Source organism: Lynx canadensis, chromosome C1 (assembly GCF_007474595.2).
Source record: "Lynx canadensis isolate LIC74 chromosome C1, mLynCan4.pri.v2, whole genome shotgun sequence".
NCBI lineage: Eukaryota > Metazoa > Chordata > Mammalia > Carnivora > Felidae > Lynx > Lynx canadensis.
The window spans coordinates 1097363-1117391 of NC_044310.1; the positions used below are offsets into that span (position 1 = coordinate 1097363).

The window sequence follows — 20029 nt, forward strand, 5'->3', positions numbered from 1 at the left end:
CTTTCTTTCCTGATTGTTTCGCATCTGAGCAGACCGTTCACAGCCGTCTGTGGGTTTGCCCTGAAGCGCGTCCCCCTCGGCTGCAGGGCCACAGGCCTTGGGGCATCTGCTTCTGCGTGAGGACAGAGGCCAGTGTGTCCCTGCACGGAGTCCCCCCCGCGCCTGTCTGTCCACCGCGAGGGGCTGGGTGCCCCGCGAACCCGCGTGCAGGCAGATGTGCTGGGCTTGGTCAGGCCCTTCCTCTGGGATCCTCGGTCCGCGGGCCTTGTGCCCGGGCTCCAGTCAGCCCTGTGTCTCTTGAATTTTGTGATGACAGCCCGATGAGGGGGACACCTTGCCTGACCACTTGCCCTCCCCCTCCCCCATCTCCCTCCCGGGGCCAGTTCTGTGCTACAGCATTTCCCCACCTGTTCCAGAGCAGGGAGGAGCCCTTCCCCCATCAATCCCCCCCCCACCTCCCTCTTGGCCAAGGCTTCCCCGCACCTGCTCCCCCTGAGGTCAGGCATCATCCTGGCGGCCTCAGGTGGGTGACGGTGTGTCCGCCTTGCGGTACGGACCCCAGGACCCCAGCACAGCCGCCCCGGGGGGAGGCACGGTCCATCTCTGCGGACCGTTTGGCAGGAAGAGACCCCATCTCCCTTAGGGATCCTGTGCCATCAGGTGGCTCTCCTTCTGACACCTGCTCGGGAGGCCACGCCCACCATCACGTCCGACAGACCCTTGGGTCCCTGGGAGTCTGGGGCAGCTTCTCCAGCCTCCAGCAGCAAGGTGTGAGGAAAGCAGGAGTGTGGCCTGTGTCCCAAAGCTGAGTCGTTCACTTGGTGGAAGGGGTTTGTCCCTTTTTTTTGAGGATGCTTGCTTTCCGGGTTGGGGGAGCTTGCCAGAGGGCGGCTGCCCCCTCCACCCCCCAGCCGATGGCAAGCGGTCGAAATTCTACTCGTCACCCACAACACTGGGGACCCAGGGACAGAGTCCCCCACACTTGGCCCGTGAGCCTGCCTGCCACCTAGTATGGCCACCAGGAGGAGGTCAGCGTCTGTGGCTCCTGTTGGCTGTTGGGGCTGTGGCCAGGGGCTGTCCCCTCGAGTCCCCACCCTGAGCCCGGCCTGGGCCCCCTGCCCTGGGCCTCCTGTGGCCGTCGGGGGAGGTCACGGCACCGTAGCCCCACAGGTAGCGCCGCAGCGCCCGTTCTCGCGGAAATGGCTTGTCCTGCCGGAGTCCGGGCCGCGCATCACCACACACGCCTGGTGCTCAGAGCGTCGATGCCCTCGGGCTCCGGTGACAACTTTTGTGTCATTCACAGGTCTCCTCCGAGCCCCCGGCCTCCATCCGAAAAACAGATGACGCCCCCTCCCAAGTCCCCACGTCTTCTGAGAAGGACAAACAGTCTGGCTGGCTGCGGACCCTGGCCAGCTCCTCCAGCAAGGTCGGGCGCGGGGCGGCGGGTACAGGACGTGGGGTGGTGGGTACGGGGACGTGGGCGGCAGGTGAGGGCACGGGCACGGGGCTCTGCGCTCCTGCCTCTGACCCCTGGCGCCTCTTCCAGCAGAGCCTTGGCTGCGTTCACCCTCGCCAGCGCCTTTCCGCTTTCCGACCCTGGTCCCCTGCGGTTTCTGCGAGTGACAAAGAGCTCTCCCCGCACCTTCCGGCCCTGATTCGAGACAGGTGAGTACCTGCCGTGCCGGCTGCTGGCGGTCAGTAATTATCGGTGGACGAGACCTTTCCTTGACGTGGCCGCCCGGAGTTGTCCTCAGACAGAGCGCGCGTGATTCGAGCGAGGCCGTCACCCTGCGCGTCTCAGGACCGGCACCCACCCCTCCCGGGTGCCCCTTAAACGCCTGAGTGCACGGTGGTGCGCGCTCAACATGGCTGGTGAAGGGGCCCGAGTCTGTGGGCCTGGCGCTCTTTGTCCCCGCCTGCGGCTTCGCTCTAACCCGCGTCCGCGTGGGGCCGCGTGGCGGTGGAACTAGCCCCGTTCCGGCAGGAGTCCCAGAAGCGGGGGTCCTGTTGACTGGCGTCCGGGTGGGCACGGCCAGAACTTCTGCTTGGGGTGCGGCCAGCGGCCGTGCTCCAGCTGCCCCGGGGCTCTGGCTCGCGCCTCCTCCTTCACACCCTCCGGGGGGGGGGGGGGGGCGCGTCCCACCGGGAGCCTTCACGTGCTGGCCACCGTGGGGAGGGGGGTGGGGGGGCAGACGCCTGTGGCCCCAAGGTCCCCCCACCCCTGCAGCTTTTACTCCTACAAGAGCTTTGAGACGGGTGTGGCCCCCAACGTGGCCCTGGCACCGCCGGCCCAGCAGAAGGTCGTGAGCAGCCCGCCCTGTGCCACCGTGGTGTCCCGGGCCCCCGAGCCTCTGGCCACCTGCATCCAGCCACGGAAGCGGAAGCTGGCCGTGGACACCCCCGGAGCCCCGGAGACGCCGGCGCCCGTGGCCGCCCCAGAGGACGGCAAAGACTCGGAGGCCGAGGTGGAAGTGGACAGCAGGGAGGAATGTACGTGTGGGTCGGGGTCCCTGCCTGCCCCGGGGCGCCGCCGCGCTGCGCGGAGGTGCGGTGAGCGCTCTGCTAACGTCCGCTTCCCCTCCCGTCCCTGTGTCCGCAGTCACCTCCTCCCTGTCCTCCCTCTCCTCCCCGTCCCTTACCTCATCCAGCTCCGCCAAGGACCTGAGCTCCCCGGGCATGCACGCCCCGCCCGCCGCGCCCGCCGCCCCCGAGGCCGCCGCCCCCGCGGACACCGCGAGCGGCGGGCTGGAGGCAGAGCTCGAGCACCTGCGGCAGGCCCTGGAGGGCGGCCTGGACACCAAGGAAGCCAAAGAGAAGTTCCTGCACGAGGTGGTGAAGATGCGCGTGAAGCAGGAGGAGAAGCTGAGCGCCGCCCTGCAGGCCAAGCGCAGCCTCCACCAGGTGAGGCCGCCGTGCGCCCCGCCGTCCCCTCGCAGAGCCGGCCTGTCGCTCGGGGCGCCGGGGAGGAGTGGGGGCTTGGCCTGCCGCCCGAGGCTCGTTCCCTAAAGCCCCGTGTCGTCAGAGAGGGAACGGGTGTGCAGGCGGGACCGGCTGGCTCCAGGCACGCTGGATTCTAGATGATTCCACTCAAGTGACTGCTTCCTGTCCGAGAAGGTGCTTGGGGCCTAGGGTGTCTGGGTCCCGCCTCCGTAGGGGCGGGCGGGGCCTCCGCCCCGACTCTGCGGCCTTGCCCGGCGCACTCGGGATCGCGAGTTCACACCTCTGCGGTGGCGGTGGCGTCTGGCAGCTTCACACGTGGGCTCTAGCACAGCACGGGCCTGCCGGTCCCCGGGGCGCCGGGTCCCAGACGTCTCTCCCGAGCGTGTGTCAGGCGCTCGCTCAGAACGCCCCTTCCCTGGTCTTGTTGGAGGCGTGATTTCCCACACGCGTGCTCGCTGGCGCCTGTGGCACGGGGGCGGCCGTCTCTGGTGGCTGGAGAGGGACGGGCAGAGGCGGAGGCGCCGAGGAGGGAGGCGGGGAGCCTGAGCGGGCGCCCGGCCTGGAGGACGCCCGGCGGCTGGAGCGCGCTGGGCCGAGGGGCTCTGCCGGGAGGGGTTGGGGCATCCGGGAAGGCAGGTGGCACTTGACGCCCGAGGGGGAGGCTGTGGAGAGGGGCCAGGGCGGTGACCCCAGCCCGGGTGTGTGCGCCACCCTCCCAGGAGCTGGAGTTTCTGCGCGTGGCCAAGAAGGAGAAGCTTCGGGAAGCCACGGAGGCCAAGCGCAACCTGCGAAAGGAGATCGAGCGCCTCCGGGCGGAGAACGAGAAGAAGATGCGCGAGGCCAATGAGTCCCGGCTGCGCCTGAAGCGGGAGCTGGAGCAAGCGCGGCAGGTGCGGGTGTGCGACAAGGGCTGCGAGGCCGGCCGCCTGCGCGCCAAGTACTCGGCCCAGGTACAGGCGGGGCTGTGGCAGGGGCTCGGAGGCATCACCTGGTGCCTGGGTGGCAGATGGGGAGACGGGCTTGCGGGGCCCGGGGCCGGACCGTCGGCGAGGCCACGGGGCAGGCGCTGTGCTGGCATCTTGGGGTCCTTTCTCACCTCGAGGGGTCCACCACAAGCTTAGGGGACCACGGGGGGACCGGCAGGCCGACTGGGGCGCTGCACGCTCTCCTGGGCTTTGGAGTCGGTCCCCCGCAGGGAGGTGTCCTCTGGCTGCACACGTGGGCGCTCTGTGCCCTCTTCCCTCCCGACCACGCCCCTCTTTGGTGGTTTCCCTTGAGAAGCCGGCTCTGAGCCGGCCCCCCGGCGGTGCAGAGGAGCCCCAGGCAGCCCCAGCCTCACCCCACACAGCTTCAAACGCCTCAGCACGTCCGGATGGGCCGTCCTGCCCGGCCAGGGATCGGGTGCGGGGCGGTGGGCATGGCAGCCCCTCCTCCCCTTGCCTCACCGGTGCTGGGAGGGTCTGGTCTGGGCTTTGGAGGGAAACTGGCCTCAGGACGTCCAGGGCGCCCCGAGGCAGCTGCTGGGGGGGGGGTGGGGGGAGGGGGCCGGTAGTTCCCACCCGCCAGCGGCTCGGCACACCCGTCTGGACTCGGGTCACGGTGCCCCCGGAGAGGCCCTCCCGGGCCCCGGCTGCCGCCTCCCTCGCTCAGCGGCACGCGTCCCACGCGGGGGAAGGAGGGCGGCTGGCGCGGCCGGTGGGGGGCAGGTGCTGACCCCCGGCGTCCCGTCCCTTCCAGATCGAGGACCTGCAGGTGAAGCTCCAGCACGCGGAGGCGGACCGCGAGCAGCTGCGGGCCGACCTGCTTCGGGAGCGCGAGGCCCGGGAGCACCTGGAGAAGGTGGTGAAGGAGCTGCAGGAGCAGCTGTGGCCGCGGCCCCGGCCCGAGGCCGCCGGCAGCGAGAGCGCGGCCGAGCTGGAGCCCTAGCGGAGCCCGCGGTCGGCCGGGTGCGGACGCCGCGGGGGGCGGGCGGCCCCCCCCCCCCCCCCCCCCCCCGCCCCGCCAGCCGGGGGTCTCTGCGCCTGCGCGCGCCGGCGGCCCGCCCCCGCGTCCACATAGCACAACGTCTTACTGTGCCTATAACCAAGCGAGCGTTTGGAACCACATACTTTTGGAATCCACTGCAAAATTTTCTACTGGCCAAGTTCGAGTGTGCAAGCCGGGTTCCCAGCGGAGCCGGGGGCCGAGGCTCCGTGCCCGCCGCGGTCCTTCTGCTTGCCGGGACGTCCTACCATTTACATTTTTGTTATAAGCTATTTAAAACCAACGAGAAGACTTGATACTCAGAAAAATCAACAGGTTTTTTAATGACTAACTTTTCAAAGCCCCACCAACACGTGACGCCATCTGAGGACCTGCTAAGGGAGCCGGGGCGCCGCCCCGCAAAGCCATCTCAGCTCGTCCGCGCCCGCGCGAGGACAGGGAGGGTTTTCTCCAGAGTCTATTTTTTCAGCGACAAGGACCCAGGCCGCCCGTGCCGGCCGCCGGCGCCCCGAGCCGGAACACTGCCGCCTTCCGCCTGCCCGGGCGCCGCTCACCTCCGCCACCCTCCCCCGGCCGCCCCTGTCGCGTCGGGACTGAGGCCGCAGCGTCGGAACAAAAACAGCATTACTTCACTTTTTTTTTTTCTTTTTGTTTGTTCATTTAAACGTATATTTAGAACTGCACTTTGTCAAAACTCTTCCCTTCTCTTTTTATTCCCCAGTTAACGGAGGTTTTTACTTTTCAAATATTGCAGACCCATTTATAGAGCAGTCCACATCCTAAGTGCTCGAGTGTTTAGAAACCCCCTCTGGTGCTCGGTTGAACAAGGGAATCACAAAACGGAAATGCAAAAGCTGAACTTCGGGGGGTAGTTCTGTGCCTTCCAGCATCTTGTACAGCAAATCCTGACTCGTCTTTTTACCCCCGAGACACCTGTCTTCAGTCGCGATCGAATCTGCCACTATCAGAATAAGTTACTTGCATTTATTCCAGATAATCTCGTTTACTCTCAACTGTTCATGCAAATTGTATAAGGTTTTTTATGCCCAAGCTTGAAAAATGATTTCCCAGTAGACAAGAGGCGGCTACCCATCCTGAAATTACGGTATTTATTTACGTGAGAAAGATCTTAGCCAGGATTCTTCGCTCGACCCCGTTCCAACGCCGAGGCAGCTGCCAGCGCGCACGGAGGTGGGGACCGCTGGCTGGCGCAGGTGCAGACGCCGCCCGCCGCCGGGACCAGCAGAGGCTTGGTGACCGTGTCATCTGCAGGGTTCTTGCCCGTGGTTTACCGGGGGGGAGGGGGGAGGGGCGCAGGTGCTGCTGGACCCCCCTCCTAAAGTGCAATGCAAAAGGGACATCATATATATGCAGCGTTTGTTTGGATTTTTTTTTTTTTTTTGCTTTTGTTTTTCTTTTGCAGTTATGAAATCTGTATGCATGGAATGTTAAACCTCTGCCATATGTATACCCATCGATGGGCATTATTACCGGGCCCTGTGAGGGGCCGGCTGTGCTACACAACACGCAGAATGCTGTGTTCAGCCTCGTGTTTCCGGAGTTGTGTTTTTTCAGTCATTTCTTCAAGGGAAACGAAATGATTTAGCTGGAGCAGACCTTTAAGTGTGCTTCTGTGTGACTGTGCTCTGTTGCCGAGTCTGAAAGTCGTGAGAGATCAAAGGGCCCGTGGGCCTGTCGCCCGGGCCGTCCGTTTGCTTTTCGGTTTTTTAGGCCCCAGCGGGCGATGAGCTTCTCTAAGTTCTGTGCAGGCACCTTCCCCGCCCTCCCCGCCCCCACCCTTGCCCTCGCAGTGCCCACCTCCGGTCACCGTCTAGGCCGTTGGGTCCACGACCCCACTTGCCAGCTTTGCCCCAGGACGTTGGGAAAAGCTGGCCAGGCCACGGCAGCTCGCACCCCGCCCCCCCAGGCCCGCCCCTCTGTCCCTGTCTGAGGCTCCTGCGGCCTCGCCAGAGCTGGTGCGGCGGGGACCGGCTGTCACGGGCTCCCTGGTCACCAGCAGCTTGAGCCTTCCCGGGCGGCTCCCGGGGGCAGCTGGGGGGCATAGGCTTGTTCCGGCCGCTTCCATCCTCGGGGGTGGGGGGTGGGGGGGGCCGGGCCGAGGGTTCGCGCAGCCGAAGGGAGAAGGGGGGTCTTGTAGGCTGTTGGCTCTCCCTGTGTGTAATACCCATTACCCGAGCGACTGTGCACCCGTTTAATTACTCATTATTTCTATGCTGAAAGAGGATTTTTAACGAAGGGAAAAACAGCAATAACATTCATATCTTTGGAGCAGCTAACTCACACACATAATATCCTGCTTTTCGTACAGAACGAGCCCCGTGTAAAAACAGTCCCTGTGTAAATACCTGTCCTCTACACTGTCGTATCTCCCGCGTATACGGTGGTTCCTTTTTCAGAAACTCTTTTCTTACCTGGTAGTTGTCCTGTTTTCTGGGTTGTTTTTAACTGAGGAAGAACAGAGCTCACCTGCCGGAGGGGACGGACCCTCTGCCAGTCCCCGCAGCACCCTGCGGGCTCCGTCCTGCCCGCCCCTGCCCGCCCACCGCGTCCACCAGGCTCGAGAGGCCGTCTTGTTCTTGCTTTAAGTCAGGAGTCACAAGCGACATTTTTTTTCAATTAAGGAAAAAAACCACAGCTCTACCTTTGTACCTGCCGGGAGCGTCTGCATCGCCGTCCGCGTTTTCTCCTCTGCTGCTGCTAATGACAACATGGTGACTTACTCTACTATCGAAAACTATTTTTATGTAATTAATGTATGCTTTCTTGTTTATAAATGCCTGATTTAAAAAGAAAAAAGAAAAAGCTTGGCATATTTATCTACTTCGCTGTGTACCCGTTAGTCCTTTGGCGCCCCTCCCCCAGACAGAAGACATTGTACAATAAAGGACTTTGAGCGTATGCGGAGGACAGCCATGCTTGGGCCACCCCACCCGCCCCCGGCCACCACCGGGGCCTCAGCCCGGGGAGGGGAAGTGGGTGTCTGCCCGTCAGACCGCGGGGGGCCTTCGGTGTCCGCTGACCCCGAGTGGCGTGGGGCGCGGGTGGGCAGCGGGGGTGCGGTCTGACTCTCTAGGCCCCCCCCCCCCCCAGCCGGCTCTCTGCACCGTGGACCTCAGCTGGAGGGGACCCAGCCTGGGGTCCCCTCAGCGTGGATGGCCGGCTCCCCACAGGTGGCCCCAGCCTGCTGTCCCGAGGGAGAAGCAGAGGGACTCCGCTGTGCTGGGCCCTGGGGCGCTGGGCTGCCACCTCAGCCCCTCCTAGGTCACGTGGAGGTCATTTTGCCTCGAGGGACGCCCGGGTCCCAGCCCCTCTGGTGCCTCCGCAGCCCCAACGGTCCCGGGAGTCCCCCGGGGAGGGGTGCAGGGCAGGCCGCAGTATGGGCGGCCCGGAAAAGCCCACTCTTCCTCGGGGCCAGGCTTCTGTCCAGCCTCGCCTCTGTCGGTCACTCGACGGGCTCCCCAACGCGCCAAGATCCCAGCCCCTCGTAGGGTGCCACCTAGGGTCTGCGAGAGAGGCTGGGCTGGGCGCAGGTCAGGAGGGAGGGCTGTGAGCTGGGCCCCGAGCCACAGCCCCCCACCGCCGCCCCCTCCTGCTGCGCATCAGGCCCCGGGGCCCTGCCTGGGGTCCTGGGCCCCGAGGTGTGGACGGCAGACCTGACCTCAGTGGGACTCTGCCGAGGGCCACACGGCACACCCTCTGGAGCCCACCCCTGTTCACCGCTGCCCCCTCCCTTGCCTGGGTGTCCCCCGGGCCCGGCTCCCCGCTCCTCTGGGGGGGCCTCCCGCTGAGCTGCATGTCCCCGCCTGGGCAGGGCTGGGCACCCGTCCAGCTCTCTCCGTTAGGGGGGGCTGCCCCTCACTGTCTTCTGGGGTCTCCTGAGTGGACAGTCGTCCGCTGCGGTCTGTTGGGTGTCCCCGGGGGCACTGCGAGCAGAGGGCTCCTGCAGCCAAGGCCCTACCGGTGCCCGGTGCCAAACACTCGTCCCTCCCTCCGCCTCACGACCAAGCCCACCAGGATGGGCGGCAGGACCTTGGGTGACCTTGCAGACTTGTCCAGACCTGCCATCGCCATGGGACATCGATCCCTACCACTGAGTCCCCTCCCTGGGGCCTGCCAGGTGGGCATCTTGACCTGGGCCCTGTGCCTGGCGAGGGCCTTTCCGCGTCCTTCCCCAGGGCATCTCCCCAGGCCACCGCCCGGGACCCGCAGGCTCTCGGCCTCCGACCCGCACCCGCCCTGCGAGGGTCCAAATGCTGCCGGAGGCCCTGAATGTGAAAAACGAGGGGAGGGAGGCAGGGGGTGAGAGGCGGTCCTGAAGGACTGGAGGCCCCTGGGGGGATGGGGAAGGAGGGCTTCCTGGGGGCGCAGGCCGTGCGCAGGCTTCGAGAGGCAGCTTGTGGCCAATGTGGTGCTTGGCCCGTTCGGGGCTTTGGAGCTGGGCCGGTGGTGGCCTCGGAACATGGGATGCTGGGGGTCACTTTCGGGTATAATTTGACTTTAAAGGGCCCTGTGCACCCCGAGGCGGGGCGGACAGGATAGGGGCTGCCTAGTTGTCAACCCCCGTCCCAAAGCCGCTCTTAAGAGGTCACGGTGGGAGAAAGCCCCTCCCCAGTATTCCCAGCAGCCTCCTGCCTCCTTGCGCTGCCTCTGGGTCCCCTGGCTCCGGACCGTCCACACCGCCGGCATGCCGGCCAGGGGCTCTTCAGGGACCCACGAGGCTGTCCCAGAGCTTGGCCTCGTTTGTCCAGAGCCCTGGCCTAAGTTCTCGGGCCCCTCCCCAGTTGGTGCTGGTTTCCAAGCCCCTCGAGGCCCTGGGGATGCGGCGAGCCCAGGGCAGAGGAGGTGCTCCTGGGAACTGACTCAGGTCCCTAGTTTCTGGGCCTGCCCTGTGACCCCCCACCCCCAACTTTCACTTCTGCCTCTGTCACCAGCAGCCAGGGCCCCACCCGCGGCCCCTGTGCTCAGCCGTGCCTGCCTGTCTCTGTCCTGGGATCTCCGCCCCTCCTCCAGTCTGTTGGCCCCTGAGCCACAGTCTGGCCCCCGGGGCCCCACCCACCACCCTGTGGTCAGGGGGGCTGACCGCAGGCCAAGAACTCGCACCCTTATCTGGGGAGGCGGATGCCAGGCGCGCCCTCCGTGGAAAGAGGAAGCCGCCTGCCCATTTCCAGTAACAGCTGGTACGGCCTCCTCCCCTGAGCCCCCTGGGGGGAGGACTGCGGGGTCAGGCCCTGGCGCTGAGTGTGGTCCCCAGCCTCCACCCCACCCCCACCCCGGCTGTGGCCAACAGCCCCCCCCCCCCGGCTCGCCCAGCCCGGAGCCCGACCCACCTCTGCTCCCCACGACACCCCCTTCCCTGTCTCTCTCTGCCTGTCCCGTCACAGGTCACCCCTTCTTGCTGGCCAGGAAGAGACAGGCTGGCGGGCTCCTTGGGCAGCTCCGAGACACAGATCGGGGTCGTTCATGAGACCCCCAAGGCCCCACACCCACACTCTGCCGGCCAGGGGCCTAGGCACACTCTGGGTGACCACCGCCCGCAGGAAGGCAGGGATCCTGGAGGAAAAATGGGCAGCTGGCCCACCCTTTTGGAGGGTCCCGAAGGACAGTCTGTGACCTCGGGAAAGGGTGGGGCTGTGACCCGGCTGCGCCGGCCTCGGCAGGATGTGAAAGCAGGGCCTCGGAGAGGACCCTGACCCTCCCCACAGAAACCCACCGTGCTCTGCGCCCTCCCGTGTGCCCTGCCCACTGCCAGGCAACCCTGGGAGGGGTGGGGGCAGAACTTTGGGGGCCTGGATGCCTGCCCGCCCCCGCAACCCCTGCCACAGCGATGACGTGAGCTGTGCAGGCCTCACACCCGCGGCCATCTGTGCCCAGACCTGGGCCAGGGGCTGGGGGCCGCGAGTGCCGGGACTCTCAGCCCTGGAGCAGGTGGCCCCTCTGCGGGGGGTGGTAGGGACAGGCAGGTGGAGCCGGCCTGGCTTCTCTTTGGAGTGTCCTGTGCCCGGCAGGTGTCTGTCAGGGCCGGGGTCGGGCCTTCCTGCTCCATTGCCGGCCCTGGAGCCCTTACCGGCAGGAGGCCTGGCCCAAGCTCTTACCCAGCCGAGGCCACTCCTGCCACAGAAGCTGATTTGGCGAACTTCAGGAACAGGGCACCTTGTGAAGGCTGGGGCCCGAGGCCGGGGCTTGGGTCCCCTCCTCACGAGGCCCCTGTCAGGGGACATCGGAGTCCGGCGCGAGGCCCAGGCAGGGTGGGAGAGAGGGGAAGGCGGGAGAGGGCCCAGGACATGGGCCCAGACAGGCGGGGCCGTGTCTGGGTCCTCCGTGCAACGAAGGTTGGCCCTAAGCACTGCCGTGGCGTCTGCACGCTCGCGTGCGTGGGAAAGCCAGGTTGGCTTGCACACGAGCCGGCAAGGGACAGGTGCCACCACTCCCCTTCCAAGTCTCCCCCCCGCCCCCCCATGAACTTCCCTTCCCTGTCTCAGCCCCACCCAGGTAGCTGGGCATCCTTGCCCTCCTTTCCTTTTCTGGGGCTCCCTCCGGCACTGCGGGCTGCAGGCATGGGGCAGGGTGGTGAGTTCCCATGGGGTCCAACCCCCCCCACCCCCCGCCCTTGGTGGAGCTTTGACCTGGTGGACGTGTGGCCCACACCCCCAACTTCCTGTTTCTAAGAAAAAGCAGTCCCAGAAAAGTCTTCGGTGGCAAGGGGGGGAGGGGGAGTTGGGGGGGGGGAATCTTTGGAGGCTTCTGGCCAAGGTCTGGGGAGGCGCTGGGAGGGGTTTTGTTTTGTTTTGTCCAGAGGCGGGGGGGTGGGGGGGGGGACTCGAGGAGAGCTGCGGCGGGTGTGGCCTGGCTGGGCAATCACTGGTCCATCACTGTCCGGCCATCTGCCTTCCCTGGACACCTGCTTCCCCAGGCAGGAAGGCAGCGGTCAACTGGGACAGGGGCCCAGGTCAAGGCTCCTCCGCCCCGGCGTGGCCGCCTTGGGTCTAGTCTCCCCAGCACCCATGTCAGGATATGGGCCACCCCCCACCCACCATCCTGCAGCTGGCAGTGAGCAGGGTATGCGGGGGGAGGGGGGGCTCCCCCAGTCCGAGTTTACCCCCTCCCCCCCCCCCAGTCAGATGCAGATTAGGCTCCTCTCCCACACCCCCCACCCGGGGGGAAGGGCCGCCGCAGAGAATCCTCCGTGGAATTAGAAAGCTGGTTCCAAAACATTCCGAATTCCTGCTCCTTCCGGCCGGGCCGGAAGCGCGCCTGGGGAGGGGCGAGCAGGGGCGGGGGCTGCGTGGTCCCCGGAGGCCACGGGGCCGACCCTCCTGGGGTGATCGTGTTGCACGGGTCCGGATGGGCCGAGGACCTGGACTCTCGTAGGCCTCGCAGGCCCCTAGGGGGCAGGGGGCGTCGCCCGCGACCGAGTCCGCGCGAGCCCCCCCCTTCCGGGGGGCCAGTAGGTCCCCACTTCCTTCCGCCGAGTCACCTTCTGGGGTCTGGCGCGGGGTGGGGTGGGGGGCGAGGGCCGACATCGGGGGTCCTGCGGCCCTCGCCCCGCGGCCTCGGTTTCCTATCATGCGTCTGACGGAAACCCGCCACTGCGCCCCGCGGGGCCGCCCCGCCGCCCGGTTTCACTTCCCCCGCCCGCCTCCCGGCGTCGCGTCCCAATTCCGTCCGCAGCCTGGGTCCCGGGCGCCCCCGCAGGACCCGCGCAGCCGGGGCGCAGGAGCGAGCTGGGGTTCCCCGAGCTCCCGGGGGCGCGCGCAGGAAGTGCCCCCCGCGGGCCGGGCGCGGTTAGCCCTTCCGGTCCCCGCTCGGGGCGGGGGTGGGGGAGGGGCGGCCCGGGCAGGCGGGGGGCCGGGGGGGGGGGGCCCCGCTCCGAGCCCGGCGGGCGGGGCGCGGGCCCGTCCACGTGTCGGGAGGCCGAGCCGGGCGGCGGCCCCCGGCGGCGGAGGCGGGAACTGCAGCCCCGGCCGGGCGCGGGGAGGGCGCGTGTGCGCCGGGGACGGGGATCCGCCCTCCCGGGAGGGCGCCCGCTCGGCCACCCCTCCCGCCTGTGCGGGAGCCCGAAGGAGACCCGGTCCTTTAAGCGCCCCCTCCTCCGCCCCGCACCTGGCGAGGAGCGTTCCCGCTGGTGGAAGAGCCCCCTTGCCCCCCACACCTCTGCCCCTTCCCGGGGCTCCATAGAGGCGCTGGGCCCTGTCCCCGCTGGTGGTCCGCACGCGGGCCCCGAGTCACCGCTGGGGGACGCACCACCTGGGTCCAGTGGCTCTCTCTGTGCCCCGCTTCCGTCGGCCCCTGGGGGCCGGGGCCAACTCCTGGGGAGTGGGGGCCTTGGCAGGTGTGACCACTGGAGACCCCAAGAGTCACGGAAGGCCACACGGTGACCTATGACGCCCTTAGAAATGCTCCCCCCACCCCCAGCCTCTCCCTTGCTCCTCAAGGACTGGCCTCCCCTGCCCTGGACTTCACTCACCAGGATGATCCCCTCTCCACTACCCTGCTTCTCCCCCAAGCTGCTGGGACCCCACCCAGTCCACACCCAGGCCTAGCCCGCCTGCCCTTCTCTATTCGGCAGAGCAGGCCCAGCCGCCCACACCTGGCCTCCCATTCTTACCACCCCTTCTCCCACCGTGCACCTGCTGATCACCTTTCCTGATCGGCAGCTGTTTGGTGCCCCAGGTGCACCCCCAGCCCTGCCCCCGGCATCCTCCTAAAGGCCCTCTCACCTCCTTTTCTGCCTCACCTTTGCCCCCTTTCCTGGAGCGGGGGGTCTTCCGGAGTGGGCTCACTGAGGATTTGCAGAGGGAGCGAGGAGGGAACGGGGCCTCCCCGGAAGGCCAGCCCCACCCCTGACGTTGGCCCACGCAGGGGCGCCTGTGGTTTCCGTGGCCTGTGGCCAGCACCCGTGCTGCAGACAGGGCCAAGGAAGGTTCGGAGGCTTGGGGGGGCAGGTAGCACCCCTCCCACGCCCTTCCCCCGGCGCCCCAGGAGGGAGGCCCTGCAGACTGGGGTCCACCCTGCTGGGCACCGGAGCGACGTTTGTGGGGAACACTCTCCCGCTTCCTCCTGTCTCTGGTTGTGCGGGGGGCAGGGCTGGGGGCCGACGGTTCTCTGAACTGCTGGGCGGAGTTCCCAGGAGGAGGGGTACCTGGAGTTTCGGGGAGCATCACCATCCGGGGGTCACATGGGGTGGACGGCTGGCCTGGTGGCTGAGCCCGGCACATCTGGCAGGCTGTGCCAGGCTGCCCGCTGGCCGGCCGGCCGATGACAGCCCTATTTATAGTCTGCATCAGAAAACGCCCCTGACCAGGGCGGTGGGGTGGCCGGGCTGCTCCTCGACACCCGGGGCCTCGTGCCAAGAGGAGCCCAGGCTGGAGCGGCCCCGGCCTGTACGGGCCGCCGCCTGGCCCGCTCACTCCCCTTGGCCACCCCCGAGGCTCGCTGACGGACCGCGGCCGCCCTGGGCCCGAGGCCAGGGGGTCCCCCAGGGTTACCTGCGAGGCAGGGGACCCAGGGCAGCTCCTCCCCACCTGCTCGGGCCCCCAGCTGGCTCCCAGGGTGTCCTGTGCTGACTGTGGCCCAGGCTTTTCCATCAGAGAGGCTGTGGGCTGGCCCTCGGTGGCCATCTCCTGCCCTGAGGGGACAGTGGCAGGAAGGAGGACGGCCCCTCACAGCCACATCTGTTCTAGGTGCCGAGCGCCGCCCGCCCCGGGATGGTCTTGCGGAAACAGGCCCCGTGGTCCCCGCGGGACGGAGGGCTCCCGGGGTGCTGGGCCTCCTTCGGCAGGCAGTGGGCCGGGCCTCCCCGGAACCTGTCTGGCGGCGGGCACCGGGCACCCCTCAGGAAGCCCTCCCTGGGAGGAGGGGCTCCACACAGCCGGCCCGGCACCGAGACTGGGCGGCCTGCCCGGGCTTTGCAGAAGGAAGGCCTCCCCTGAGAGTCCTGGGTGACCCGCCGGCCGGAGCGGGGAGAGGAGGCTGGGCAGGCCGCCTGCGCAGGAGGGGCCCCCTGAGCCGGGCGCCAGGCTGGCGCGGGGTGGTCTGAGAGGTCGCGCTCGCCAGGGCCCTGCTGGGAGGTGGGCCGGGCAGAGAGGGACAGGCCCCTGATCCGTCTGCCCCTCTTTCTGTCTGGCTGCAGAACTCCGAATGAAGAACGAACACGTCCTCTTCCAGGCAGTGCCTTGCCAGGTGCTCAGCATGGGGTTATCACTCTGTAAATGTCCCCCGAGCAAGTGGACAGCAGGAGGGACCCTCGGGGGAGAGAGCGCGGCCCAGGGGAGAAGGGTTTCGCTTGCAGTCGGGGAGGGGCTGAGACCAGAGCCGCCTCCCCAAGCCCCCTGGGGGCTGAGTAGCTTCTTGGGGTGTAAGGCATGTGGGGGCAGCCTCACGCTACCCGCTACCAGCCCCTGCCCGCCTGCCCCAGCCCAGTGGCGGAGGTGGCTCTGGGGCCTCGGAGAAGCCTGCCTTCCTCTAAGGAGAAGGCCCTCGGGGTCTCCCGGGAGGGCCTGACGGAGCCCCTGCCTGTCTGATGGCCACTGGGTCAGGACCCCGGGTCTAACGTCCCCCCGGCCCCCCCGCCGGGTCAGCACCGATTCTGGGAGCAGCGACCAGGCCCAGGTCCCTCCTTCCCCCACTGAGGACCCACGTGACGGGTGGGCTTGCAGGCGCCCAGAGCTCCAGATGAGCGCTCTCCCACCTGGGCCCCGCCCTAGGCTGTCCCCGACCCCGCAACGGCGAGGGGTGAGGGGCCTTCCGGGACCGGTCGCCGCGTCTGCCGTGCTGCCCCGGAGGGCCCAGCTGCTCCCTCTCGGCCCTTCACCTGCCGGATGTGAGGGCCAGGCCAGCCTGTGGCCGGGACTCTGCTGACCCTCCCTCTTTCCTCGTTTTCTTGGGAGTTCAAACTCCTTGCGGGTCTGTCCGTGGGACGCTGTGAGGACTGGGACCCGGCCAGGGGGCAGCTGCCTCTGTGCCCACCCGGCGTGCCTGCTCACTGGCTCAGACACACCACTGTCCCCAAGGGCACGTCCACGCCGTCACCCAGGAGTCCCAGCAGAGGGTGGGCAGTGGGACAGGGCAGGGGACCGCTATCCTGCCCAAAAGGGGGCCCACGGGGTGTGAGCTCCCCTCAGGCCTCGAGTGGGTCATCTCGCTGGGCCGCAGCCGCCTCACTGGGAAGCTGGTGGGGGCGCAGGCGTGGGGAGAGCCCTGGGGGACCCACGGGGCCAGTGCCCGCTCTCAGATTTGCTTGGAAGACGGAAAGTAGGAGGGTTCGCGGGCCATGCGTCTGCAGGACCGTAGGGCCGGCCTTGCTCTGCGCGTGCACGCGTGCGCTCGTGTGTGTGTGCGCGCGCGCGCGTGGACTCGGGGTGGGATGGACCACGCCTGCCCGCGTCCAGAGGCCCTGGGGGCCACAGTCCCGGTCCGTGTGGGGTGGCGACTCTGAACTTGCGCCCTGGGCTTTGTGACTCAACCCCACAGCGCTGGTCTGGAATGAAAGGCCAGAGGACACCCCTGGACAGCCTGGAAAACGTCGCAGCTCTTCTCTTCCCAGCACATTTTTCTTCCTAAACTCAAACATTTTTATTGTTTTTGACAGAAGGGAAGTTTCATCTGGAAAAGAGGAAAGGGCTGCAGGCCCCGTTGCCGAGGATCCGGGCAGACCCGGGAGGACACGAGGCCCTGACGGGCTGTTCTAGCAGACCTTGGTGCGTGTGGCCCTCCTAACTTCCGGCTGCCCACTAGGGGCTCTGCCCCACTGTTGACGCAGCCGCGTGTGGACACGGCTCCTACGACAGCTCACGGCCACAGCCCCACCCGCCTCCCTGTGCTTCCGGAAGGACGCAGTCCCCAGGGCCCAGGCACATTCTGACCCAGGAGTCGGTGGTTCCCAAGAATGGGTCCTTTCTGGGGACTCGCTGCTGGGGACACCGGCCAGCAATCCGTCCCCTCCTAATGGACAGAGGCGGAGGCCCTGCTGAACCAGGCTGGCAGCGTCTATGGCCACTTGAGCTCGTGGAACCAGAAGGCTGGCAGGTGAAGCTTGCTCCAGGTGACACAGCGGCCACCCCACACCTCAGGCTCAGAAGCACATCAGTTCCTTAGTTACGGAGGCTCTGGAACCCCCCTCCCTCGCTGACTCTGCGGTCAGTGGCCCTCTGGCGGCTGGCTGGCTGGCTGCCTCACCGGGTCTGGAAGCCAGGACCGAGCAAGGGGTGGTCCTGGGGTTCAGCAGGACAAGATCCATCTGGGCTGTCCATTTTGGGCAGTCATATTGAGGGAAAAACTGGACGGGAACCCTAATAAGCAGAGAGCAGGAAGCACCAAGTGAGGGCACGGCTGCCAGGGGCCTGATGTTGGCTTTGCCATAGGGATGCCTTCCTTGTCTGCTCCCTCTTGCCTTTAGTAAGAACAGTTATTCCATGGGAAGCTACCTCCTAAGGACAGGTGAGCCTCTGCTCCATTCATCCATGATCACACCCATCACCCACCATCCTCCCTCTCAACCACACATCCACTATTTGTCCATACACCTGTTCATCCATCAGTTTACCCACACTCCTATCCACCCACCCACCTAGCCATCCATCCATCCATCCATCCTTCCTTCCATCCATCCATCCTCCCACGACACCCTAGCGGCCATCCAGCCAAGCCCAGCCAGCCAGCAACGGGGGCCCAGCTAACCCACCCAGCCAAGGCGGAGCCAGGGCGGCCATCCACCACCCACGAGCCAGCGAGCCAGTCCAGCAGCAGCCAGCCAGCCGGCCGGCCAGCCAGCCAGACATGCCGCACAGCACCAGGCAGCCAAGCCAGCCAGCCACCACCCGTTCTCCACCACCACCATCCGCCCATCCACCCACCCATCCAGCCACCACCACCGTTCTCCATCCATCCATCCATCCTATCCATCTTCCATCCATCCACCAGCCATCCAGCCATCCGTTCTCCATTCTCCCAGCCGTCCATCCATGATCATCCACCCCCTCCAGCCTTCCATCCATTCTCCATCCATCCTTCCATCCATCCATCCACCCTTTCTTCCATCCATCCATCCTCCCATCCACCCATCCATCCATCCATCCATCCTTTCTTCCATCCATCCATCCATCCTCCCATCCATCCATCCATCCATCCACCCTTTCTTCCATCCATCCATCCATCTACCCACCACCTACTCATCCATCCATCCACCCTCCCATCCATCCATCCTTCCATCCTTTCATCCATCCTCCCATCCATCCATCCATTTATTCATCCATTCTTCCATCCACCCACCCACCTATCCATCTATCCATCCATCCATCCATCCTCCCATCCATCCATCCATCCATCCATCCTTCCAGCTACTCAGCTACCAGTCTCCCTGCATACCTCCTCTGCCCAATGTGTCTCCAGTGCCTCCCATTCTGCGTGGCACAGAGCAGGTGCTCTGAATTCACCCATTCATTCAACGAGTATTTGCTGAGGGCCTCCTATGGGTCACACGCGGTGCTAGATGCTAAGGCTGTGAAAGCGAGCAAAAGCGACCACACATCTCCCTCTGGACATTGGGGAGCAGACAAGTGAAGGGCATGGCGCGTCAGCCCCGTCTGTGCAGAAGACGTGAGGCGGGAGGCAAGAGCAGGAAATGTTGCTGACGGTGGGGTGCGGCTTCAGAGCTGGTGGCCAAGGAAGGCCTCGTGAGAAGGTGAGGCGAGCAGTCTCGGCAGCGCAAAGAGCACGTGCAAAGGCCCCGAGGCAGAAACACGCATGGCAGGACTGAGGGGCCACGGGGGCCAGTGTGAGTGCAAAGCCAAGAAGTGAGGGCAGCGAGCGTGGAGCCAGCTCTGGCCGGGCTGGGGGTCCTGGCAGAGTCTTGGGGGTGAGCCCTGACGGCCCCCTGCTGTGTGGTGTCGGGAGTGGGGGAACGAAGTCGGGCTGGGGATGCACTTTGAAGCAGGACGGAGAAGACCTGCCTTGGACCATGGAGCAGGGGAGAAGCAGATCAGGGAACAGGGGGGGCTGGTGTGGGGTGCTCGTCTGCAGTGCCCTCGGGGCCGGAGGGAGGCCGTCCAGTCACCACCCTCCCTGAGCCTTGCTGCTGGCCGGCTGCACCAGGGCCAGGGGCCAGAGGGCGTCCCTGGGGCTGAGCCCCCGCCCGGCGATCAGGGAGGTGAGGGAGCAGCCCGGGGCGCAGGTGCACGGAGGAGGGGCGGGTGGCCCCGCTGTGAGCGCTGGGGTGGGGGTCCTCATCCAGGAGGGAGAAGGGCGCGGGGTCTGCGGGGTTTCTGGGCCGGGAGCAGCCGTGTACTCTCATGGGGGGGGGGGGCTCTGGGTGCTCCTCTCCCACTCCTCATTTCTCAGGACGAGAAGTGGCGGTGGGCCTCGCGGCTGAGGGGCAAGTCTAGCCCCCCCAGCACGGGGTGCACACAGGGTGAGCCCAGGCGTGGAAGCAGGAACTGTGCGCCCACTCGGGAGAGGACGCAGGAGGAGGCCCCGCCACCTGCCCAGAGCCCCCCTCTCCCGGGCACCGGGTGCATTTCAGAGGCAGCTGTAAACTCCGAGAAGTGTCCCTTGCCCCGTCCCTGCAGACACGAAGCTTGTTTCTGGAAAGCCAGTCACCTGCTCACTGCCTCTTGATTTCTCCTTCGGCAGCCGTTTCCAGTGTCCCCAGGCTGTTTGCGGGGCGGGGGGGGGGGGGGGGGGAGGAGGGGGACTGAGCCGCCCTCCAAGGCAGGGGTTGTGGCGGGAGGCAGCGCTTGCTCTGACGGCTCAGTCGGGCCAGCGTCGCTGCCAGACTCCGTAGCAGGGGGACCGGGACCGTCCCATCCCCAGCCCGGCCTGGGCTCAGCCCGGGGCCCGGGGGTGCCAGGCGGAAGGGGGTCCGGCACGCACCCGGCTGAGCCTCCACGGGTATCCTGGGTGTGCGGGAAGGGGCTTGCGTCTGGGCGAGGCACCTCTCGGCAGTCAGTGCTGAGCATTTTATTAAAGCCAGTGGCCTTGGGGTGCACGAAAGGGGGCCCCTCCGGCCCCCACTCAGGCCACTGGGAGGAGGGTGCCCTTGAAAGGCAGGGGTCTCCCTGGGGGAGAGAGGACACTGGTGGCTCTCGGGCGC

At 66.7% G+C, this 20029-nt stretch overlaps 1 protein-coding gene and 1 long non-coding RNA gene across 3 annotated transcripts in view; one reads left to right on the forward strand and one right to left on the reverse strand.

Moving 5' to 3' along the window:
• The window catches only part of SKI (SKI proto-oncogene), a 69928-nt gene extending 62195 nt beyond the window's left edge, over nucleotides 1-7733 (forward strand). Inside the window, exons 2-7 of one of the 2 annotated variants that reach the window (XM_030324700.2) lie at nucleotides 1304-1426; nucleotides 1547-1665; nucleotides 2228-2490; nucleotides 2600-2901; nucleotides 3660-3890; nucleotides 4678-7733. In XM_030324700.2, coding sequence (XP_030180560.1) covers nucleotides 1304-1426; nucleotides 1547-1665; nucleotides 2228-2490; nucleotides 2600-2901; nucleotides 3660-3890; nucleotides 4678-4866 — 1227 coding nt within the window. In that variant the 3' untranslated portion in view covers nucleotides 4867-7733. The remainder of the gene's footprint in view (nucleotides 1-1303; nucleotides 1427-1546; nucleotides 1666-2227; nucleotides 2491-2599; nucleotides 2902-3659; nucleotides 3891-4677) is intronic. The other variant, XM_030324701.2, reaches the window with a different exon arrangement.
• Nucleotides 5557-8614, reverse strand: LOC115520395. Its single transcript, XR_003970783.2, has 2 exons — nucleotides 7586-8614; nucleotides 5557-6259 (listed from the first exon to the last, which is right to left on the reverse strand). It is a non-coding gene; the product is annotated as an uncharacterized LOC115520395 (long non-coding RNA).
• Nucleotides 8615-20029: the final 11415 nt, after the last annotated feature.